Below are 26,749 nucleotides of genomic sequence, written 5' to 3' on the forward strand. Positions count from 1 at the left end.
GGACGTCGACACTGTGTACTGTAGACATGACTGCATCATGCACTGTCGTGTGCAGCATCTTGCTGGCTCTAATTTGATACCATATTTGCTACCAAAACCTCTAAATTGACTAAGATTGACACCAGTTTACCAGTATAAAATTTGGGCATTTGTAAAAGTTGCAAATGAGACACAGTGTCTTCGACCCTATATCTTCATGGCAGGAATCGCCATGGTAGGTTAAATCCACAGCCACGATTAGCCATTTGGTTCAAACCTTTAAAGCTCTTTTAAACTAATAATTAGTCGAGGGACATAACTAAGGCTACTCACAATAGCCGGGTAATCGATCTTGGTTGTGCGTGATTAAGCTTGTATACCCCATTGAGGTCAATGGTCATCGACTTTATACTGCCTACAGTGAGTGCAGCTGTACTACACGCTGCACGCTGTAGTCCATAACAGGACCAACGCAATATAAAATGGTCAAATTTTGAGTTCAAAGCGCACGGCCAATTTTCAAAGCGCATGCTAGCGACTATCATATCTGTTCAACACGTATTTCCAAGTTTATGAGACCAAATCTGGTTTCTTGAGAAAAAAATCATGACGGGAGATATTCATCATTTTCTAACCCGGTATCAGAAGATTTTCGTCTGATATCAAAATCGTGCATAGCAATTCACGTGTATCGATCCCGTGTATTCATTTTAGTGTCCCTTCTGCACCAAATAATTATTAGCCAGGCGGTGTCGGTGTGTGAGAGGTGTAGGTGATTGCAGTACAAGACCATAAGCCTTTTTGAAGTATGGCGGGCACAAAAGGAGAGGACGTACTTTGGAGTGAGTAAACGTTTGTCAGCTGAGAAAGCATACAAAGGTTTACTCACTCCAAAGTACGCCCTCTTTTGTGCCCGCCATATTTCAAAAAGGCTTATTGACATAACCCAAAATAACTACTAGGTCATATCGATCGCAACATACCCGAGTAAAGCAGTATTCAGACTTTTTATTGTACGTACAATATTGTATGTAACATATATGGTCAATTCCAGCCAAAGGGCCAAAATTCTCTCTGGGGGCCATTTTGAAAATGTTTTCCTTTTCAATTCTAGACTTATCAAATGAGACGATCATGTCTAGTGAATCATCAGGTGGAAGTGCCATCGGATTGAAAAATAACTTTTCTTGCTAGACCAAATAAAGTGTTAAATGCGCATATGCATGTTACCCACGAATTCAAGCATTTTTCACCTGTTGTACGCCATAAAATTTCACTTTCTTTAATATCTTTCAATATTTTATGTTTGACTCATATACACTAGAAATCGGTGAAGACTTTGAACGTAAAATAGAATTTTATTACATATATCTACAAAGAAATATTTTGGTTATTACAAATTTTAAGAAAGAACCAGGTGTACAGTTAAGATTGTGTCAATTCTTCGAACTCTTTCCAAAGTGGCTGTCATTTAACATTACTGTATTATTTCGAAAGATAAGAATAAATGCTTCATATAAATATAAAGTTAGATTTTGTTTCTCGTCGCAGGATGAGGATCTCGGATGGATTCGTGGGTAACAGCGTCTGGAAAATAGCAATTCCTATTAATTTTTTTAAATAAAAATAAAAAATACTTTTCCTAATGTCAATAATTCAGGCTGCAATGGCACTAAAATGAATTTTAATCAAAATACAGACTACATGGAATATTTAGAATGGATCATTATGGCATTTTGGGTATAACAATTTTGAGAATAATGAAGTTGCCAAATTCAAATAGACAGAGCAAACAGTTTTATATTATTATTTTAGTAAAATCATTCCATATTTTCATGCAGCAATATTCTATTAACTCGTGTTTGACAGTTGCTATGAACTAAAAACACTATCAATACATTGTTAACTATAATTTAAGTAGGGATTCGTGGGTAACCAAAATGTTCGTGGGTAACACATATTTGAAGGTATGTATTGGTAAGCGGCCAAATAGAAAATATTACAGAAGGTTGGAAACCACCATGCGGTTATTCCTCCATTGTGTTTCAATGATTCCCGTTTCTCTAACCAATTGCATTTACCCAAAAATGGTAATTTAGGATAATCAATCAAAACTTCATGATGCAGCTTCAGTATACCTTCAAGAGGACGCTATTAAACAGGACTGTTTTGGAACCTATTTCGCATGTTTTCAAAATGTTAAGATGCATAAGAAACATATAATTTACGAGTAAATCCTTGGATTCGTGGGTAACGCCGAATTCGTGGGTAAAGCTATAATATCAAAACGTTAGGGTACCCTAAGCGTCATTACTCATTTTCTTATTTCATTCCATTAACAACCGCGCGAACCGTCCACTGACATCAACAAAAATCAAACATTTTCTCAAAACATTTGTATTACTAAAATCACAACTTTGAAATTATTAGTCATATATCACAGTCGATATACCAAAACAAACATGAGAATGTCCTGCAATTTATGATCGCATCGAAAATAATGTAGATGATATTGTTTACTCGCAAATAATTTTTATTCACCTCCACCTTTGTATTAAAAATGTTTCGTTTTCTGCATGAAATCCATGTTTTTCAACTTTTCTATGATTTTCTACGTATTTTGACCATTTATCTCAAAGCGTTATAATGACATGGAACCATTGTATACCTGGTCGAGGTATCCAATTGAAGCTTGGGATGTTTCCAAGCTTATCATCTAAGAAAGAATATGATTTGTCAAGTATCTCACTCGCCCGATCGCGTACAGCGAAAAATCTGAAAAAAATTTGGTACGAGCAAAACCCCAAATCACCTCTGCTTGAACTAGGTATATTGGTCTCTCCGCATTCTGTACACAGTCCGTGCAGTGAGCCGGTTCGTATGTTGAGGTTTCACCAAAGGTTAAAGATGGTAATCTGAGACTGCATTGAACTACACACAGAGATTGCGTTTGACCTTGTGATCCCTACAAGCAGTGTTGGAAAGAAGTTATAAGTCGCAGTTTGTAATGGGTCTCTCAAAGCTAAAACGTTTTGATATTTCGAGTGACGGTACTATAGTACCGTTTGGGGTTTGCGTTTCTTAGGTGTATAAACTGTAAGTACTGTCAAAATTATAGCATACCCATGGCTTGAATATGTGCTGATTTAAACTTAAAATAAACAATCTCCTTATTTTTCAAGGTTAGCATCTATTCGGGATTCGTGGGTAACAAAAGTTTAAACCGTCGTAGATTCTTTTTTAAAGCGGTGAACGTATTTTTACGATTTACAATTTTAAGCGCTTGTCAAACTAAATTCAGTGTCCAAAGTCATTAAATGTTAATTTAAGTTATGGCAATTATATTTGCTGGACTCGTGGGTAACAGTTGATACGTGGGTAACGTCAAATTTGATTTTATGGACTTTTATGGGTAAAACGTATTTGCATAAAATAATCACTTGGACCTCAGAATTATAGAACGAAACTTCGTTTCATGATATAGTCATTTATGACATATTCACTTAACATTTTTCAGAACGATCATTTTATTTTTGATACGCGGGTAACAACATTATTAGCCAAATTGACTTAATGGCCTCTAGAGTCCAAAAACTTTGGTGGAATTCAATCGTTTTACATATGATGAGAGATCATGCAAACGTCTTTCTAACGGTAATAATTTCATTTTGATTGAAGTACATTCAATGACATATATGGTGCTTTATCTTTGGATTCGTGGGTAACGCCAATTCATTTAAGCCATCATAACTTGTCCCCTGGTATGACTTGCTAGTAAAGGCCTATATGCACAAAGAGAGCACATTGGGCGTGACATGATATGCTCCATCAATAACGTGATTTCCTTTATTAATGACATTTTAAAGTGGAAAGTTAACATAGAGAGAATTTTGTCCCGCTTTCGCTGGAATTGACCATATACGTATTAGTCTGGTCAGTACTAAAATCGCAGAGTGATTTAAAAATATTACCATAGTCTGGTCAGTACTAAAAGCGCAGAGTGACTTTATTTATTGCATTTTAATTAAAAGAACCACTTTTTAGGTAAGTTACACAGCTGAAGTTGTGATAATATTGAGATACAACAATATCATGGTATAAACAAGAATATGTTCCTTTGGTAAAAATTTCTATAGTCTCTACCCTTAAAGAAAACTTAATCTTTGTTTTTCTTCTTTTTCAAAAACAAAGCAGGTGTTTAATTATTTTCTTCTTTTCTCTTTAATGATAAAATCTGAGTTTGGCGGGATATGTACTGCGGTGAGAATAGAACATACATCGCCAGTAGTTCATCGCATGTGAAAAGTAATTTTAAAAATGCCACGTTTGCCCGATTTCTTTCGCGGTCGACCAATAGGTTTGCTGGATGAAAATGTACCAGTAAAAGAAATCTACCAAAACACGTTTCAAAACGTAAAAGGGGCCAAGTTTAAAAAATCTTTCCTGTGTGGCTTTTCACCCTTTTTTAAACTTGGTCCCATTCAGTAAAGTGGTACCGTAATAACATGAAGAATGAGTCCTAATTTCTACATGCAACAATTAGGTTTAAGACTGTTCGAAAGCGGTGCAATATGACGTAGGCTATGTATTATCAAAAACATTTGAAGGTTTATGTTTCATTATATTGCGTGTTCATAAAGAGTAGTAGAGTATTATATATACTTAGCAAATTGACTGTCTGTCAACCTGCTATATATAGGACATACATCTGTACATAAGGCGCAGGATCGCACAAGACGATGAAGAATTTAACAAAGTAAATATTTGCGACTTTTGCTTAAATCAAAATACATTATAACGTCTTTACGGAAAAACTTCAATCAAGCACGAACATTAATTAATTTACTCTACAAAATGAACACTGAAAACTAAGAAAACAAATAAGTAACCTAAAGATGACTTCGTATGGGTCTTTAGAAACTTTCATAAATGGGACCAAGTTTAAAAAAGGGTGAAAAGCCACACAGGAAAGATTTTTTAAACTTGGCCCCTTTTTACGTTTTGAAACGTGTTTTGGTAGATATTAATTCTTTTTTTGAGGTAAAAAGATATTGCGCGGTAAGTGGTTCTTTGTAGCCATGCGAGGCGAAGTAGTTGGATATCCATATTTCGCGGTTAATGGTTCTTTGTAGCCCTGCGGAGCAAACTAGTTGGATATCCATATTTCGCGATGAGTGGTTTTTTTAAGCTTCGAGGGGCAAACTAGTTGGATATCCATATTTCGCGGTTAGCAGTTCTTTGTAGCCCTGCGGGGCAAACTTGTTGGATATCCATATTTCGCGGTTTGTGGTTCTTTGTAGCCCTGCGGGGCAAACTAGTTAGATATCCATATTTCGCGATGAGTGGTTTTTACAGCTTAGAGGGGTAAACTAGTTGGATATCCATATTTCGCGGTTAGCAGTTTTTTTTGTAGCCCTGCGGGGGCCTATGTTCGATATCCTCATTTCGCGGTTAGTGGTTTTTAAACGACCCGTAACCACCCCAATCAGCTGCATGGGGTAAAAGAATTATTTAAAAAAGTAGTAGCTGAACCCTTTAGTTCAGCCAGGGACTGGAAACGACATATTGATGACTATATATAGAGTGTATTCAATAAACAATACGAGAGCTGCTAAGTAACCGCTATCCGAACCATAAACACATGCATTATCAGACAACGAGTGTTCCATTTCCTCATAGCTTCTCACTAGCCCTAGAACTCTGGCCATAGTATCCGTTTTTACTTCCACTAGGGCCAGAGGCACTTACATTGAAAAAATTGTTGGGAATGCTTGAACGATCCAGTACAAAAAATGAAATCATTTCAATGCTTGATCGAACCAATACAAATGTGTGTCAGGTCACTAATTAACATGATAAAACCAACTTGAGAACACACAATCGCCGGTCATTTCTAAAGATGCATTTATACTTTAATCGCTTTTGCAGAAACCTGAATCGCATGCATGATCAGTGTACTAAATCGCCGTCATATCGGCCTGCTGAGCATGCGCATGATTCGCTGTTTTTCAAAAGCGACACGTAGGCTATTATTGACACCCTATGTCGGTCAACGTTCTCTAGAATTGCACACATAACTTGTGCAGTTAACGACAAGGATTCAGTCTGATGATGAGCAACCCATGGGTATAAACACAGCTTTACACAATGACTAATTTACATAGGCACAAAAGACCGTGTTCATGTACCGTTACTCAGCCAAACATGGCAGAGTAGGTCCCGGATGACGGTACATGTTCCTATCTCCTCAACGTTATACCTTTCCAACAAGGAAAGAGATACGAAAGGCGAACGTCTACTTCTCACGTTGTACACACGTCAGTCGAATTTGGCGGTGTTGGTTTGTTAGCCCTCCAAGTTATAACATCGTTCACTTTGTGTTGAACATTTTATGTGGGCCGCAATGTAATAACATAAAGATCATTCTGATCAGTGTGATGATATCATTTCAAGAGGTCACTTCCCGATTAACATGATTAAGCTAAACAGCCTATGTGGAAGAATTTTATGCATGAGCATTGAGCAACCACATCAATGATGTAGTAATGAATACCCTCTATTGTTATCGGATTAATTTTTACGACCTTCGATTACATGGGAGTAGCAACGAGGACACGGTGTTTGATTTCACTCACATAATAGATCAATATTGACCTTCATCCAGCAAGGATCAGCCAAGCACTACAGTGGCCAAGCACGAAATGTTTCTTGTTATCTCTTCAAGTATTTTTACCTTAGGTCTATAATCATAATGCAGGCCTAAATCCCGGGCCTAAATAAAGTGTACTGTTCGAGTAGGAGGATTTGTTTGATATTATTCTTGATTTTGAATAATATTATAGTACCTGTTTGTTTCCATATATCGGTTATTAAAATTACAATTCACCACATACACATTCCAGTTTGCGAGAGGTTTATAATGAATAAATGAATAGGTGTTATTATTTCGAATTATAATTATTTAGGGAGAGAGTTTTAGGATTTTGTTAGAAAAGGGATGATTGTTGATCATGTTTATTTTATTGTTTTATGTATTTTCCTGTCATTTCCTGCAAACCTAATAAAGATATTTTGATAATTGAAAATTGAAAATAGTCTGTATCATAAATCGTAGAGGTTGAAAGAGTCAACAAGCGTCAGAAATTATAATTTGCCATGGAACTTCGGTCATATTTTATTTGAAATATAACTGGATGTTAGGGTCTGCATGCATGGTATGTTGTGTATCACACCCATCATGGGTTCGAACCCCTTTATTGTATTTTATTATTAAACCTGAATAGCGTGATTACTTTTGAATGAGCGGCAGCACACATATTTTGTTTGAGGATAGCTGGATCTATCTCCTTTTCCTCACATCTTCTCTGTAGTACACTAAGCTGTCTTTTTATCTAGTGTTTAGACAATGTTTACTCAACCATTGCTATCAATGGATGTTGCCATTTTTGACGACTTCTAACTTTTGAAATGCCCAAAATGAATCAATAAAACCGTGTATAAGATATTTGTGGGGATATTTGGGCGCGATTACAAAAAATTAGAAAATAAATGGGCACTTCTGGGTTGGGTATCTACAGAGGCCCTGTATGAAATTATTGATTGGCCCCAAACAAAGAATTTGAACCGGTGTCCTTCACCGTAGTTATGGCGGAGTACAGTCCATTCAATCAAATGTTGTCATCAACCTATTTGATCGTAGTGCAGGGTTACGTGTGTGAGACGCACTGCCCCGGACGATTGCCACCATGCTTTTCGTTGAATGCATCTGAGTAGTCTGCCATATTTACGGGATGATACGTCACATGCAATGCCTCTATAGATTCTATAGAATTTATGTATGATATATTTTCGATGGTAATATATTTTCACTTTCAAAGTTTGTAGTTTTCATAATTGCAATTTCTGAATATTATATAAAAAGCGGGAATAAATCTATAAATGTAAGAGTATCGGATCATTTTGAATGTTAATAAATACGAAACGCCGGCGGTAAACACCAGCGATATCAGGGATTGCCGCGATTCTTGCCAGTAGCTTTTATGAATAGAATACAATAGTGGATACAATAGCGGATACAATAGCGGAACAATAGAGCTCTCTTACGGGTAAATAAACCTCGTCGCGTTTTGCTAAATTTCACTTCTTCTTTTTCATGAACTAACCGTTATTTCATTAAGTAGCCGTTATTTTTAAAACTTGGCAAAACCTCGACGCGAGGTTTTTAATTGCTCGTCGTATGAGTTGCGCCCAATGCGATTCGAAAATTGAAAACAAAATTACAGGTGACAGGAGAAGTGAAAAATCAGCCGACAGCACCTCGTGGACGGGTCACGTCTGTTCGTCAGGACATGTCAAAACTGAATTTGGCTGAAACCAGCAACGGATCCAGACTTTTAATAATAAACAGCATGCGCCGACGTTGTAATGCACTTGTGAACAATGTAGGAGGACACATTCCCTACTGAACATCTAGACTATTAGTTTTATTTCCATTACAAACACATGAACAGACCTGACATACTATATTGTTTGAAAATTGACTCCTACCCAGCAAACACAAAACGTTTTCGACATCACTCGCAAAAGGTTATAAAAGGTTGTCAGAAAACGTTTAAATGTCGTGTTAAATAAAGGGTACATTAATGGTATAAAACGTTTTCATAACATTAAATAACATTTGTTGGTTATTTACTGTATAGCAAACACAACTGTTTTACAGAAAACATTTAAATATGGGGTTATATAAAGGGTATAAAAACGTTTTAATAATATTCCAAAAACATTTCTGAAAACTTGGTGCAAATCATTCTAAACAGAATGTTATTTTGGGGTTGAAAAAATATTTTGCAAAAAATGTTTGCCCAAAATATTTACAATAACGTTTTTAATATGTTTTCGCGACCTTTTATTTATAACCCGACATTTAAAGAACATTTCTGTGTTTGCTGGGTGCAAATATATTAATATAATGTTATTTAAGTGTTGACAAAATATTTGGCCAAAAATGTTTGCAAAATTAGTTTACAATGACATTTCGAAAACATTTAAAAATATTGTTGTAGTGTGTTTTCATACAAAACGTTTTAAAACGATTTCATGACCTTTATATAACCCGACATTTTAATGTTATTAAAACGTTTTTACCTAAACCAAAACCCAAAATATAACTTATTTAAAACGTTTTAAAAACGTTTTGTGTTTGCTGGGTATGGACTAAGGTGCAACTTTTCAAACTGCCTCTTTTTTTTTACATAATGAACCATTGTGACCGAACGCAATGACTCAAAACAGCGAAAGAACACCAACAACCGCGACTCAATGGATATCCAACTAGATTGCCCTGTAGGGCTACAAAGAACCACAAGCCGCGAAATATGGATATCCAAATAGATTGTGCCGCTGTGCTGCAAAGAACCACAAACTGCAAATACGGATATCCAACAAATTAAAGAACCACAAACTGCAAAATTATGATATCCAATTAGATTGCCCCCGCAGGGCTACAAGGAACCACAAACCGCGAAATAAGGATGTCTAACAAGCTTAAACTACAAATTAGCAAGGGCTTGAAGAGTGAGGGAAATTAAAACCACAAACCGCGAAATAACGCCAACAACCGCCGCTTAATAGGGATATCCTACCAGATTGGCCCGTAGGGCTACAAAGAACCGCAAACCGCGAAATTCGGATACCCAACTAGATTGCACCGCAGTCCTACAAAGAATCATAAAACCGCGAAATATGGATATCCAACAAATTAAAACCATAAACCGCGAAAGACCGCCAACATCAATATGGATATCCAACTCGATTGCCCCGCAGCGTTACAAAGAACCACAAACCGCGAAATTTGGATATCCAGCTAGGTTGCCCCACAGGGCTGTAAAGAACCACAAATCTTAAACATAATCATCTTGCCAAGTCGTGACACTTAGACGCTTCCGTAGTATGCCCCCGGTGGGGTCACTCAACTTGCAATACTGACCGCACGATCGTTACCAAAATCGCGGAAAAAGGGGTAATTTTTAGGGCTTGTCCGCGGACAAAATTGTCCGTGAAATTGGAAAAATAGGGATGTTTTATCGCACAAATGTCCACGAAATTGAAAAAAGGGGTTCTTATTATTTTCTCCCGACCCCGTGGATAGCTGGCCAGATAAATAAGGAATAAATTTGGTTTCCTACTTCGTACTCATCCCATGATCAATATTGTTCTCGGTTCGTGCGTAGCCTTAGCATAGATTCACAGAAATTTTGCAATAGCCAATTTATATGCAAGGGGTACTACATGTACTTGAATTCAGTGATGCCCTGTTAATTACTGAAAAAAACATTCATAAAAGCCTTGTCCTTGAAATGTTGAAATAGGGTCAAAATAGGAAATGTGTCCTCGGAATCTAAAAAATAAGGGTGTTTCAGAGTACCATTTTGTCCTTGTTTTGGAGTAAAAAAGGGGGTAAAATTTCATGATTTGTCCTTGAAATCGACTGCGAAAGGGGGTAATTTGTACTTGTGGTAACGGTCCTACGTGTCCCCCCTGCCAGGGAGTGACCCCACCGGGAGTATGCCTAGCCACATAATACGCGTATTTCCCTGTTCAACTTGAAGTAAATAGATTGAATCTGTGTCTCTCTGTCATTGTCAAAATTGGGTATGTGTTGTCCATATTTACATTTTCTTATATAGTTGCCTTAAATAATTAAAGTATATTAAAATGTATATTAATCATATGTATTCCTATTAACATTATAGTCACGCGGTAGCTGTGACAAGCAAGTTTTTAAAAAAAAACGACTGATAGTTTTATTAAATTATTAATTGTTATAAATCAAGGATAACACAATTTCCAACATCTGTTTTTCGTTTTATTGGTTTTATTGAGTACTTCGTAACCTGATGACTTTCCACGCTTGGAGCTGCTTGGCTACATTCATAAAAAGAAAGGAAATCTACCAAAAAACGTTGACAACGTAAAGAAAGCAGCAAGTTTAAGAAGTCCCGACCTCGGCTCACTTTTTGAAATATGGGCCCCATTTTGAACATCAACAGCAAAAGGGTGTTTTTATTTTATTTTTAACAAAATACAAAGTTTCCAACAAGATGTAACGTTTTAACAATAGCATAACTGTCATTACATGCCTACTTGTTATTCGTTTAATTCAATCATTAATCATGAATTTAATATTATAAAACAAAACAAATACCGTGCAAGAACAAGATAATAACCTTTCTGGTCGTTCCAGAATGATTACAAATTAATATCGCATCGGCGCATTAAAGATACATTACGATTCTGGAAATGTTTTAAGTTGATAATATGATAAGGATAAGGTTTAAATCAATACCTAAGTTTTTTTTTTTTTTTTTTTTTTGTAGATTGTAGATTATCCTTATTATAGCACTTAATTCGACTGGAATGCTTCTGAGTTTTCTTAGCCGGTATTTAACACAATGGGGTGCGCGGGTGTGTGTGTTATGCAGGGGGTGCGGAGGGGTGTGTGCGTATTTCTGTTTATTAGTCTACAAATATTGAGTAATCATGTAATGGCTAGAATTAGAACAAGGGGGCCCATAGCGCCATTAGGCGAACGTTTACGGTATAACGAAAACAAATCTGTAAAATATGTCAAAATTATTTGCAGAATCATTATTTCACTTAGCATACTAATGTTGGTAATGGGTAATCATGATAATGGGATATAATATGTACCTGATTCGTGTGAATTCTCTAGTGGCGCTCTTCGGTTAACAAACATACATTCACGAACAGAGAACGAGTCAACCTTTTTGATATCAAGCAGACAAAAAACCAATACTAGTATAGCCTTTTATTGGACTGATAAACTTTAATAATGAAGGCATATTAGGCAGGACCAAGATGATCCTAGAGCTGCAATTTTCAATCTGCCTCTGGGCATTATTTGGAGGAATTGCGTTTGGACAAACAGGTAAGATTTCTAAAATTCAATTCAATGTCAAAATGTGGTACATGGAAGAAGTATATGACGTGTTGTATATCCTTCTGATATAGGCTACATGTCAGTTTGTTCTCATATTGTATATTGTTGTGTTCATTCAACCATCTTCTGTATAGTAAGTATTAAATGCCACACAACTTGTACAATTTGACACGGAAATAACTTAGACACGGAAATAACTGCTATCATAGAAATTAAATATACATTGTAGGGGTTATGAACCAAAAAATGTAGCTAAACGAGTCAATATTTTTGATGAAAAAAAATTCTCCAAAAATTATTACTTTATAACTTAACATTGTTCTGATTGTTTGGTATTTCTCACCTTTGCATTTACCATTTTCATGAAAAAAAGATATGTTTGCAATCAAAATAATATTGCTTCTTACGGTAAACATACAGAATTATGTTTCAAGTCACATTAAATGTTTCAAAAACATTAGAAGAAACAAAAGTGATTAAAATGGTAAAAACCATGATTTTTGCCCAACTTTGGTATTTTTGAACACTAGAAGTACTTCATGTGAAAAATATTACAATTGATTGTGATGAGCAGTTACATGGCTTTAACTGGACACCAAAAGCACATCAATAGCTCACCAAATATTGATAAAATGGTCACAATACTGATTTTTAGAATTTTTTAATGGGTGTTTTTGGTAAAAAATTCAATTCGCACATTTATATTTACTAGTTTTATGAAAAAAAGACATTTTTGTAATCAGCAGAATATTGTCTCTTGCGCTTATTATACAGAATTGTGTTTCAAGTGACATAAATATTTCAAAACATTTGAAAAACCAAAAATTAATAACAATGATAAAAAACACGATTTTTGCCCAAATTTGGTCTTTTTTCAACATTAAAATGACTTTATATGAAATAAATTATAAATAATTGTCAAGAAAAGTTGCGTAGCTTTAATTTGACACCAAAAAGACATCAATAGCTCACCAAATACTGATCAAATGGTCAAAATACCGATTTTTAGAATTTTTACTTGAAGTTAATTTAAATTTAAATGAAGGTTTTTGGTAAAAAATGCATTTCTTACCTTTAAATTCACTATTTTTTTTTGAAAAAAGAAGACATTTTTGTAATCAGAAGAATATTGTCTCTTAGGCTAAACATACAGAATTGTGTTTTAAGTTACATTAAAGATTTCAAAGTATTTGAAAGCCAACAAGTATTAAAAATGATAAAAAAAACCATGATTTTTGCCCAAATTTTGTCTTTTTTCAGTATTAAAATTACCTTATATGAAAAAGATTACAAATTGATTGTCATTAACAGTCGTGTAGCTTGAATTTGACACCAAAAAGACATCAATAGCTTACCAAATACTGATGAAATAATCAAAATAATAATTTTGAGGATTTTCCTATTAAAATGGAGGTTTTTGGTAAAAAAGTGAAATTTTCACCCCCATGGCCAGCGCTTTGGCGAGTAAAAAAATCGATTTTTGAATTCTGTGGAAAATTCTAAATAAGCTAGACCCTGTCAGAATTTTGGAACCCGAGGGGTGATTAAATCGATGCTAGCTGAGGGACCAATAAGAGGATACATATTGTAAGAATAGAAATTATTTACAAAATAATTTATCTTAGAATCAGTATTATAACGTAAAATATCAAGATTAAAATCCCCGGGAATGTAACAATTCTTATTTTCAGATGCAATTCGATCAAGACAATTTGAGAAATCAGTATTAAATAAATCAATATCAGTACGATGAGCTCTATAGATGTTACCCACAATTACATTCTTTGAATTGGGGGAAATTAACTCGACAAAAACTGATTCTGAGTGATCATGATGCAGTCATGTCTACAGTAGAATTCATCTCGACCTTTGCAGGACTTAAACCCCATTAAAAGCTATTAAACCAAGATAACACTCATTGAAGCAGCTCAACTGATTAAATCAGATCTTCTCTGGTTGTGTACAAGTGTCTGTTTTCAATGTGCGACATCGCAATAAAGCTGGTATTACAGCTTCAGTTGGGTAACCGATTATAAAGGAAACGAAAGGAAACAATGGTATGTGTACCATTGTTCACGAAATGAGACAATGACGTGCTTTTTGTTAACCAGCATTCTTCAAAATGAGCAACATAATGATTGTTGACTTAACACGGTTTGGAAATAATGTCTTCATATTTTTGGTGTTATCTGTCGTTTACATATCCTTCCTAAAACACAAAAGTGCGACCCTCTCCAAACATCTAAATTAGCTAAAAATTTAGGACATGTTACAAAACTTTATTTTCTAGAACCTATTTAGAATAATTTAAATGTAGCTTTTACCGTTTTTTTGTGGCATCCTTCAGAAGTGAGCGGTCCGATACCAATATTTTCGGTCAAATCTCCATTCAATTAACACGGGGAGTTGGCTAGCTATGCCTTGCCCTCACTCATATTTTACAAAAGTGCGACCATTTCTGAACATCTAACCTAGCTGTAATTTTAGGTCATGTTAGAGAAATATATTTGCTAGAAGTTTTGGAGAATAAATAAAATATTGGCTGGTTATTTTTCACACAGTGATGTTAACTAGGCAAGTGTCCATTCTCCCAACATACATCATTTGTTGAGGTCACACGTCAATGGTGAGAGCACTGTGTATTGTGTATAGGAAAACGGACAGTAACTGCAGTATGTCAACATTGTCAACATTGCCATGTGCACGATCCTGGATCAAATTTAATGCTTCTGTCACACTACACCGAATAGGTCTTCCGTACAAGAAACGGATGGTATTTTAGTAAATCCGTTGTTGTTCGTCAATGATCGTTTTATGTTCTTTTTATGTCCTGCTATCATCCGCCAAATGCGTTTCGTGTTAGGTGATGTTCGTTAAGTCCGTCGGCAAGTTTTGTGCATGCACAAAACTTGAAACGGAGTGTACCGAATACACATGTTCGGTATTTATCCGATGTGTGTTCGTATGGTCCTGCATATTGCCGGAGTTTGTTCGTTCTCCTTTCGTTCATGTTTGTTCTTTGTTCGTTGCACTCGGCCCGTGTTCGTTGCAAATACGTTCCTGTGAGGCCTTCACCACCGGATAGCATATTTTTGCATTCGGTGATGTACGTTGACCCAGACCGTGTTAGTGTCACACTACACCGGATCGGTCTTCCGTATAAAAACGGATGGTATTTTAGCAAATCCGTTAGTGTTCGTCAATGTTCGTTTTATGTTCTTCATATGTCCTGCTATTATCCGCCAAATGCGTTTCGTGTTAGGTGATGTTTGTTTAGTCCGTCGACAATACGTTTCAAGTTTTGTGCATGCACAAAACTTGAAACGGAGTGTGCCGAATACACATGTTCGGAAGTTGTCCGATGTGTGTTCGTACTGTTCTGTATAATACCCTGGGTTTGTTCGTTATTCTTTCGTTTATATACCGCAGGTGTTTGCAAGGTTTCGCAGGCGCTTGTGCCGGATGTAGGCCTATGGCGAACATGTGCATCGATCATGGGGGGGCTTTCTGAAGGGTGTGTGACGCAGTATCATATTGCCCCAGTACTTTAGTGACTGACAAGAAGAAAAAAGGGTGAAAGGAGAGAAAAAAGAAAAGAAAGTGAGAAAAATTGAAGAGAGAAGAGAAGAGAAAAAGTTGCACGTAATTTAGTAGGACCATGCATGTAAGTAGTATTGAGGGAGGGCACTTTCTGAAGGGTAGAGGACGCAATATCAAATTCCTACCAGTTTTAGTGATTGACAAGAAAGAAAAAGAAGAGAAAACATGGAAAAGGTTAAATTGTACGTTATTGAGTAGGCCCAGGATAGTATATAGTAAGCCTAAGTATAGGCCTGTGATTATTATAGGCAGTGCTTAAATGTGGTTCGATATGTAGGGCCCGTGACATTTTGTCACAAAAATCAGTATTAAGACGGACTTAGGCCTATAACTGACTTTAACATATCAATCCATGCATGTATTACCTGAAATTACGAGTCTGAAGTCTTATCTAAGTGATGTCAGTGGATCAGTGTAACATTTTAAATTTTGCAAATTCAGTTCGGGCCTTCTTTTTTTTTGTTTAAGGCAATAATAGTGTAAAATGATGCACCAAAAACAATTTTCCAAATTTTCCATTTTTTTAACTATTTTTTTACACAATATGCCTAGTCCTAATAATGTAAATAGGCCCTACAGTGCCCATGCAAATGGTTTCAATTGCACCTTCATTTTGAAAAATGGACAAGTCTTCCTTTTGCTTCTGCTATGGACATCCACGTGTTATTTTTAAAATAATTGTTTATATTATACAATAATCATAATGGTGAAAACTTTTCAATGGCTTCAATTAGGCTTTCGTTTCACCAATTTGCGGCTGTTTCAAACTAAAATAGTACCCAATAATAGTGCTAAAATTGATCCAAAAATGACAAATGGCTTCAATTGGGCCTTCATTGTCCAAAGGTTTCTCACGTCTATTGCCCCCGGACGCTGGTTGCCCTGATATATCAGATTTGTAGCCCTTTTGTACTTATTAGCCATTATTTGACCATTTTCGTCAAAGTTTTCCCCCTTAAAAGTTGTCTTTCCCCACTTTGTTCACCCTCTGAAAAAGTGCTTGCTACGTCACTGCCTCTAAGGGGTCAAATACCCTCTCAAACACCCTCTCCTCCCCCACTTTTCTGATAGGGTGGACGTCCCTGTTGGTGCCACATGCCACGGATTCGCCGGTCATTTGTCGGACGTTGAACGATTGAATATAAAACGCCTGCAGGATTATTAGCGGCCACAACGCATAGAGAGACGAACGGGAATCGGACCCCGAATCCCGACATTTGTAGGACGTTGACCCCAAATCCGGTCATTTGTCGGACGTTGAACGATCGAATATAAGACGCCTGCAGGATTATTAGCGGCCACAACGCATAGAGAAACGAACGGGAATCGGACCCCAAATCCGGTCATTTGTCGGACGTTGAACGATCGGATATAAGACGCCTGCAGGATTATTAGCGGCCACAACGCATAGAGAGACGAACGGGAATCGGACCCAAAATCCCACCGAATCTTCTGCCGGACTGGTGATTTTTCCACCGAATAAAATATTTTTGTATTCGGTGATGTACGTTGATCCAGTCCGTCGTAGTGTGACAGACCTATAAACTAGAGCGGTTCTCGGCTTTCGCGGTTCTCGGCATTCGCGGTTCTCGGTAGTGTGGGTTGGTCCGTATGTGACGTTTCTGTTCAGATCCTTGTGTGACCCTTCCCCCCCCCAGAAAAAAATCATCCGCCACCACTGGTTATAACAAGGGCCTTGTAAATGCAACTGGTGAGACAGAGCCTCCCATGACGTTTGTGTTTTCAGTCTGATTTCAGTTCCCTAACAGGTACAAAGTTTACGCATTATCATTAGGCCTACCAAGTATTGTATGTCCTATAATCTCTTATGTATGACATGGATCTTTACCATGATTGTGCAAGCCAAAAAAATATCATTTCAATACCCCAAACATGCGTTAAAAAAGACCATGTTTTACACATGCAACCTCAAGTTTAGACATATAATATAATTTGGCCTAAACCCTCATGCACGGGAAAAATCATGCCGCCACCATTGGTTATGACAAGGGCCTTTTAGGGTGCACACCAGTAAATAACCCCCACTGACTTTCTGTACAGACAGGGGCCGGAAAACAACTCAGTTCTTCAAAACTTCCCTTTCTGCAAGCAGAAGGTCAGATGACGACATCCATTGTAAAAATTAATATATGGTTGAATCCAACCAAAAGTGTCCACGGGCCAAAAATAAAAGTCCGAAATAAAAATGTCTCCACATTTTTTTTCCTTTTGCCCATTGATTGATGACATATTGGCCTTATAGGAACCAAAAGTGCCATTACTAATCTTGAAAAATAAATCCAGGACGTGTGATAGTAAATGTGATATCAAAACCCAATGTTACCTACGAATACCACTAGGATGCTTTCACTATCGCAATACTAATCAACCTAAAACAAATGGAATATTCCCATTGACGCTTTTTTCGTGTAATGTAGACCACAGGGTGTCAGGAAAATGCTAGCTCAACCAGAAAATATTTGTTTTTATTTTTATAACGCGATCAATATGATCTTAGTCAATTTATGCTAGTTTATTTTTGAAAATGAAGTTTAGGTCAGTTTCTGTATTTTATTTATCAAATGAGTATGAATCAATTTACACATTGTATAAGAACGAGTATGATATATGTTTTCAAGAATATTAGGAATTATACGCATACACCTAACGCTTTATACAATGAAAAGGTGAAGAAACCCGGGTATTCGTAGGTAACATGAGCGATTTAACAATATCTATATTGCGTTTATAGGTTTAAATTTTGCTATTATGGTAATGAATTAATAAAATGGTAGTTTTTAGATCTCTTTCAGATGGTACGTCCAAATGAATAAATGCTATTACCTTAGATCAAAACATTTTTGATGCTTTTAGCAAGATTTTGACCACTTCATTTTAATATACAAGTAGTTAATCAGCAATTTTACATAATAAATAATTGTTGAATGAATCCGTATATGGGTAATAATAGTGTCCTGGGGTACCGCTTAAAGTTTTTGACAATTAATTTCCATTGGTAGGGACACTTCATTACACATGTCATGTATTATGCTGTATTCGTAAGTAACATTTCAGTATTTGTAGGTAAGAATTAGACTTTTGGTGGATATCGCAATCAAAACTTCATTTTATAAAGCACTTTGAATGTATTATTTTATTTATGAGCGTTTATTGATACTTTAGACCCTATCATGTATTAATAATGTCGGTTCACAGCGGTGGAAAGAGGATTGAAGTAAGAAACAAAGGCACTAAAGTGACTTTAATTTGCTTAATTGCACACAAATCGCTTAAAACCGTTATTGCAGACTTGTGAAGTCCATCTTGGAGTCGGTTACGTCTTGTGGCCTTTCGTTTGAGGGCAACTACAATTAGCTTTATACCAGGGTCGGAGGGTCCATCAATGTGTTGTCTAGATCATGAGACAATGAGAACAGTCGTTTTTTCCATGGTATTCGTAGGTAACCTTAGCGAAAACGTCAACAGTTACGTTCGAATAAATCAATTTGGACACAAATTACTCAGAAACCAGAAGGTTGGTAAACATTTAAAATGAAGCACACATGACAGTGGACAAATCCAAGTATTTATCCCCTTCTAATCTTCTTTGAATCTGATTTTTCTTTCAAATGAGCAGACCGTCGTCTATTTCAGTACATATTTTTCACCAAAAGCCGTATTCAGTTTTGCATGGTGGGCATGTATGTGAATTCGCAACTTTCATTGACATATGATTTGATAGCAAACATACAGGCCTTTGTTATGTACCAATATGGGCATTGGCATGAATGGCGGTGTTTCACAATACTGTCATGATGTCAAAGTGTATTCGTAGGTAACATTCGGTTATCGAAATTTACCTACGAATACTTGCTTTTATTGTTGACATCTCAGAAATATTTAAACGCAGGTTATTGAAACTTGGTAGAAATAAAGAGTGTATCACCCTGCACCTATTGCTTAACTATTGTTTACTATTCTCTCACTTTGTGGAAATGGCACAGCTTTTAACATGTGAATACATGAATACAAAAGCCACCTAAGTCCATGCGAAGTTATTTTGAGAGAAAAACCCGTGTATCATTTTAATTCCTTCAGTTAGATTTACCTGGTCAATATGGTAAGTTTTACGTGCAAATGAGTGGATTAACCTGTATTAGGTATGACGATTAGCATTTCAGGGACTTCGTGGGGTTCATTTTAAATTTTGGACTTAGGTGGTTTTTGAATCATATACAAAGACAACAATGTTAGAATGAGATTACCACTAGTAAGATAATACAAAATAAAGCACACAGGTATGTATAATGTTGATAAGCATTCTGCCATGTAATATAAACCACACACTTTCCTTTATTAAACCCATTTTTGTTCAAAAGTCATTCTCTAGCAATGAATGTGTTACAAGTGGACTTTTATACATACTGGATTTCAATCAATGTGTTACAAGACACAAATCATGGAATTGGATGATTCATTCATACATGCTATTTTTCACATGCCCAATAGACACAGAGAATGAATTTGAGTTGTTCTTTCATGCATATGACAGGCCTATGTATAGCAACAATTTCCCATGCTTAACTCAATTTGGCCAAAGTATGGACTTAGGTGGCTTTTGTATTCATATATTCATGTATTCGGAGGTAATGCATATTTTTTACCAAACCTACCTTTGTGCCATTTAGAATTTCTGGCAGCTAAACACAATAATAAAGATGTCCGAATGCAATGCATTTCAGTATTGGACATATCAAAGCTTGTATCAATTGCGCAATTATTAGTGATTTCCATTTTTCAAAGATATATCTAGTGCTATGAAAAATTGTATTCGTAGGTAATGTAAAAAAATACCACTCAAAAAATTATCACAAAAAATTCATAATTATGTACAAATATGTGAAAAATTGAACAGGCAATCTTTGAATACACACCTTTCAGGAAATCAATTTAGATTCAATCCAATGACTTCTTTTCATAACTGATTTAGATGTTTTTAAAAATACTTTAAGAAATATTTTGAAAAAATGGGTAAAAATAGCATGTTTTGGGGTCTCTGTGTCTAAGTTTTTCACAGAAGGGGATCTTATTATATATGGCGCGAAGCGTATGATCAAGGCGAATAAACACAATACAAAAACGAATGCCAATTGATTAATACTTTTAAGTTATGGCCCTGAACATGCCGTGTACACTTTTCGTTGGATTCGACCATATATGGATTTCAAGATTTTTTTTCCAGAAATATTGTAAAAAGTTCAACCTATAACCCATACAGCTAACGCCACCTCACAAACAGCTTGGTGTTTCTGAAATGTAACACATTTTGAAAGTCGTCATAAAAAGTCGGATCCTGCTAAATTTACACAGACAATCTAATTTACAGGCCTAAATGAGGATTAAATATGAATCAGGGCCTAATAGTTGCCTTTTAAGCCTTTTTCTAATGTATTACATTAAGTCATATTGCACATTTCCTCGTTTCAAATACTGTTTTTTTTCCTTCCAGGGTGTAGCTAGACTTCTCCGTACTCCACTTGCCAATTGTGCTTCTGGCTATTGCATTTAAGCTTAAAACTCTGATTATTATTTGTGCACAATTGATAGATTTTCACATCTAATCTTTTCAGTCACCGTACTCCCTCTGTTTGTTAGCTTCCCAAGTGGACTACTGACTTTGGATTGCGGATAACATTTTTAACACGGGATTCTATTTTGGCCAATTTCTGGCCTAACTAAAATTGGTCATGATGTAATGCATCTTTAAATGAATCTGGCTTGTGATTGGTCCCCCAGATATCGTTATTGATTGAACAAATTCATCAGGATCGGTAGAGTAAACTAGTAAACCAGAGTTCGTAGTATCTGATCCAAGAAAATGCACTTACTGTGTACGTTTCAACAACCACTGTTGTCTTTGTCAACACTTGATGAGGAGTGACTGCAATGTACTGACAACCAACGCTAGAGGGATATGTAAAATCAGGCGGTTTTGGCGATTTTAGCCATTAAGCCCCCCACCGCATAAATCTGAAAGCCCCTCTGAGCCCCCCTCCTGGAGACGCCATTGCAAAATCAATGGAGAGAAACTATACTACCTTGTTTCTTAATAAAATGTAACGGGGTACATCAGGCAACTATGAGAGCCAAAAAGGCCTCAAATTGAGCAAAGAAAGACATTAATTTTCACGTGCATTTCAACCAAGACGCTTCATTAGTGGTGTTCGCCCTTAATGTCATATTATCATGACCGTTTTATTTTGTTTTATGTTAAGGGCTGGGGTATGAACGTTTGGACAGTATTTATTGTGGGACATTAGAGCACATCAGACATATCGAATTGCATTCTGAATACTAAGAATGTCCTGATATCAAATAATTTTGATTTTTTGAAATTCGCAATGTAATACACATTTTATGACAAATCATTAAAATTGATATTTTTGATATATAACAGTCCTCGAAGTAAATTTTATAAATTTAATGATACATTCTTTAAGTATATGTAGCTGGGAGGAAAGGCCGACGATCAATTGAAAATTTTGACCTTTTATATTGAAGATATGGATTTTTTTCCCCAAAACAAAACAAAACAAAATAGGTCTTTTTGGGAAATAAAATCCATATCTTCAATATGAAAGGTCAAAATTTTCAATTGATCGTCGGCTTTTCCTCCCAGCTACATACACTTTAAGAATATGTCATTAGATTTATAAAATTTACTTCGAGGACTGTTATATATCAAAATTTGAAAAATATCAAATTTTAATAATTTGTCATAAAATTTGCATTATATCGTGAATTTCAAAAAATGAAAATTATTTGATATGAGAAAGACATTCTTCGTATTCAGAATGCAATTCGATATGTCTGATGTGCTCTCATTTCCCACAAAAATACTGTCGAAACGCTCAAAACGCTCATTCCAGATCCCTTAAGTATAATGTCATATTACATGTTTCACATTTGTACGATTTTAAATAATTCTTTATCATGTTTATAGGACATGCTCTGTTATATTTTTATATCCTCTTTTCATTCTTGAAAAGATAGATCATGCTTTTATTTCACCCATTGTGTATTTCTTTATTAATTTGTGTTTATATGGCGATTTCAAGTGGGATAATAACTCCTGGATGACGTAAGCATAATGTTGATAGATTTAAATATCATTATAAATAGGCACTTAATAATAATGATATTGAAATAAATTGATAAATAGATAAATTAATAGATAAATAAATAAAAGATATATAAGCCAAGATAAATAATAAATAAATGATAAACTAGGAGTAAATTGCAAACATTAAATATCTTAGAGCAAATGAGCATTTAATAAGTTTTTGCGACCAATTTTTTGCCACTTCTTGTACGTTTTATCATTATTTTATCTTTTACTAATTCTTTTTGGGACATGCTCGCTTATTTATTTTTTATGTGTTCCTCTTATCATTTGTGAAGTATTTCTTTATTTTTGTTTTAGTACAAGTGATCACTGAGTATGTTTAACTGTGGAAATATCGGTAGATAAGGTGTTTTTTATTTCACCCTTGAGAATTATGTATAAGTGTATCAACATACATTTCACATGTCATGATTTTTCATTGTTTTATTTTAAAGCAATTCTTTATTGGGGTGCATGCTCTCATATATTAGGGTTTTTTTTTCATGTTCCTCTTGTCATCCTTGATAGATGGCTGTTTATTTATGTCGCGTGTTAAGTATTTTTTTAATTTTTGGTCGAAGTGTATAATTATCATCAGACACATGTCACATTTTTATGTATGATTTTGCATTATTTAATTTCAAATTATATGATTTTTTAAACGTACTAACGTAGTTCTTTATTTTTGTTTCTGTGAATATCATCCGAAAAGTAGGCCTCCTGCACATTATGATTTTGCCTTGCTTTATTTAACTCTTTACTGGGGTGCATGCTTCTGCTGGTTTTTTTCATGTTCCTCTTATCATTATTGACAAGATAGCACCTGCTGTACGCTGTTTATTTATTTCGCCCTAAATTATTTCTTTACTTGTGTCATTCTTGATAGATGGCTGTTTATTTATGTCGCGTGTTAAGTATTTTTTTAATTTTTGGTCGAAGTGTATAATTATCATCAGACACATGTCACATTTTTATGTATGATTTTGCATTATTTAATTTCAAATTATATGATTTTTTAAACGTACTAACGTAGTTCTTTATTTTTGTTTCTGTGAATATCATCCGAAAAGTAGGCCTCCTGCACATTATGATTTTGCCTTGCTTTATTTAACTCTTTACTGGGGTGCATGCTTCTGCTGGGTTTTTTCATGTTCCTCTTATCATTATTGACAAGATAGCACCTGCTGTACGCTGTTTATTTATTTCGCCCTAAATTATTTCTTTACTTGTGTTTTTAGATTTTGAAGTTTATATCATGATAGCACACGCTATGTTTTTATACCAACCGCGTTTTCTTTTTGAAAACAGTTCTTGTTTCAAATCCTGGTCCGCAATGTCAACATTCAGTTCGTTCATAAAATATGGCTATTTATTTATGTCGCGTGTTAAGTAGTTCTTTATTTTTTGCTCGAAGTGTATAAATATCATCAGACACATGTCACATTTTTATGTATGATTGTTCATTATCTAATCTTAAATTATATAATTCTTTAAACTTATTTCTTTTTTCTGTTTCAGTGAATATCATCCGAAAAGTAGGCCTCTGCACATTATGATTTTCCTTGTTTTATTTAAACTCTTTATTGAGGTACATGCTCCTCTTATCGTTATTGACAAGTCAGCACATGCTGTACGCTGTTTATTTATTTCGCCCTCATTTTCTTTACTTTTGTTTTTAGATCTTTAGTTCTTTATTTTTGTTTCTGTGAATATCATCCGAAAAGTAGGCCTTCTGTTATGATTTTTCCTTGCTTTATTTAACTCTTTACTGGGGTGCATGCTCTCTGCTGGTTTTTCATGTTCCTCTTATCATTATTGACAAGATAGCACCTGCTGTACGCTGTTTATTTATTTCGCCCTAAATTATTTCTTTACTTTTGTTTTTAGATTTTGAAGTTGATATCATGATATCACACGCTATGTTTTATACCAACCGCATTGTCTGTTTAAAGACAGTTCTTGTTTTAAATCCTGAATACAATGTCAACATTCAGTTCGTTCACCTCACAATGCGGTGCGATGTTATATAACTGTATATATTGCAGGGTTGCCAAACCCGTGATGTAATAGGCCTAGGTCAATAGGATGAGTTTTGAAGATTTTCCTCGCGACAATTTCCTGTCCTATAGACACCAATTGATGGTTAAGAAAAATATTGCATGACTTCTCAACATTGGCTTACGCGACTTCTGGTAGTTTTTATCTCATAGAAACCAACGGTTGATAAAAAAAATATTGGGCGACTTTTCAATGATTTGACCCGCGGTTTGCCCTCATTTGTTTGGCAACCGTGGTCTGTGTTAAGTGAATATATTTCGGTAAAAAAACAATTATCATAGACCATGTAGACAGAACGGACAATGGTCATAGGCGCTCTCCTCCATTTTGAGAAATATACTTTTACACACACACTACATTTATAATTAAAATGATCAGCCTTAAAGTTTTACCTTTTAGTGGGTTAAGCCAAACCTAAGTGGATGAAATATAAATCAACACTTCTGGCACTGATTGGTTTCCGTAGTTGTTATATGGAATACGAGCTGTCTGTAGCTACAAAATTGTCTGCAAATCGGCTTTTGCCGGGCCTCTCTTTTTCGGCGTTTTTCTCATTAAATTAGGGTCCCGTTCAAATAAAAACTAAACTGGTGTCTAGATGTAATCACAGTTAACACACCAGGAAAATTATAGAATATACAACAACCTAGTTACACCTGTAGACCGCGAACAAACATGCACCTGGCCAGACCTGGCCGTATCACTTAGTGTTCTCCCTACGGATACCCTTAAGGGTCACAATACCCTTAAGGGTCACACAATCATTTCTGACTTTAAATGAAAGTGAATCATGAATGTAAGGACCAACACCGCCACTTCTTCTCCCTTGACAAGGAACATTTAACAAAGTATAGCTTGAGATGTCAATAAGGTTCGATTGATCTTCCTTAAACCAAGTTTCGGGGAGAGCAATGATTGAAAAAGTATGATTCACATTTGAAATAAAGGCATCAATGAAATCACGATTTTTATTGAAATTACGGGAATTAAGATGCAATATTGAAAGAACACTTTAAATCGAGGCAATTATCAAAGAAGTAATTACATGAATTGCAGACATTATGATCATCAAGGTTATATAAATTGCAAAGATTAAAATAAACTATTTATATGTTTGTTTACACAAAATTTATATGTTTGCGATCCTTACAACCAGACATATAATTTGATATCACTGAAAACCAAACTGGAGTCAGGGTGACCCTAAAACCAGAGTCCAGCCACTCTGCGACTCTATGTCTAAAACGACTCCATAATTATTGGTCATAAATTTCTTGACTCCGCGGAAGAGTCGCCGTTGATGACTCTACACACACAGGAGTCAGGTGACTCCCAATATGGAGTTATAATGGAGTCAGTTTAGACATAGAGTCGCGTAGTGGCTGGACTCTGCTTCTAGAGGAACCCACACTCTACTTGAACAAAATAAGATTCTGAAAACATAATAATGATAAAAAAATTTTTTCACCCAATGCAAAATATATTGGTCTCGTTATGAGTTTCAAAATTTTGGACTCGACTACGTCTCATCTAATATTTTAAAACTCATAGCTTGACCAATAAATTTGTGCATTGGGTTCAAACCATCCAATTTTATAATTATCAGTACCCCTTCAGTCATGCCAAAACACTTTCAAACCTTTGTTCTAAGATTTAGTCACCAAAAGAATTAGCGCTGGTCCTCTACTAGTATTTACATTTCTACACCCTTACCAGCAAGTTATAACACCAATTATAACCCTGTAATACGGTTTGTTTTACACGCCCTTTAAAAACAACATACAATTTATTTAGACAAGAAAGTTGTAAAGTGTAATCATCTTTACTTTTATTATTTTAATCCATAAAATATAAATATCAAACTTCACACTTCTTTTGCTTTCATGTAAGCCTACAATCATCATGAACTGAACTATTTAAAGGCAATGATAATAACACAAGTTGTAAACAAAAACAGCTCATATAAATAAGTGGAATAACCTGTGGCC

General features: G+C 35.4%; 1 protein-coding gene across 1 annotated transcript in view; it reads left to right on the forward strand.

Moving 5' to 3' along the window:
• The first annotated feature begins 11,569 nt into the window (after positions 1 to 11,569).
• Positions 11,570 to 26,749, forward strand: part of LOC140139098 (uncharacterized) — a 60,720-nt gene continuing 45,540 nt past the window's right edge. Inside the window, exon 1 of the mRNA XM_072160880.1 lies at positions 11,570 to 11,926. Within this exon, the coding sequence (XP_072016981.1) occupies positions 11,857 to 11,926 (70 nt within the window). The 5' untranslated portion in view covers positions 11,570 to 11,856. The remainder of the gene's footprint in view (positions 11,927 to 26,749) is intronic.

The sequence above is a fragment of the Amphiura filiformis genome, chromosome 18 (genome assembly GCF_039555335.1).
Source record: "Amphiura filiformis chromosome 18, Afil_fr2py, whole genome shotgun sequence".
Classification (NCBI taxonomy): domain Eukaryota; kingdom Metazoa; phylum Echinodermata; class Ophiuroidea; order Amphilepidida; family Amphiuridae; genus Amphiura; species Amphiura filiformis.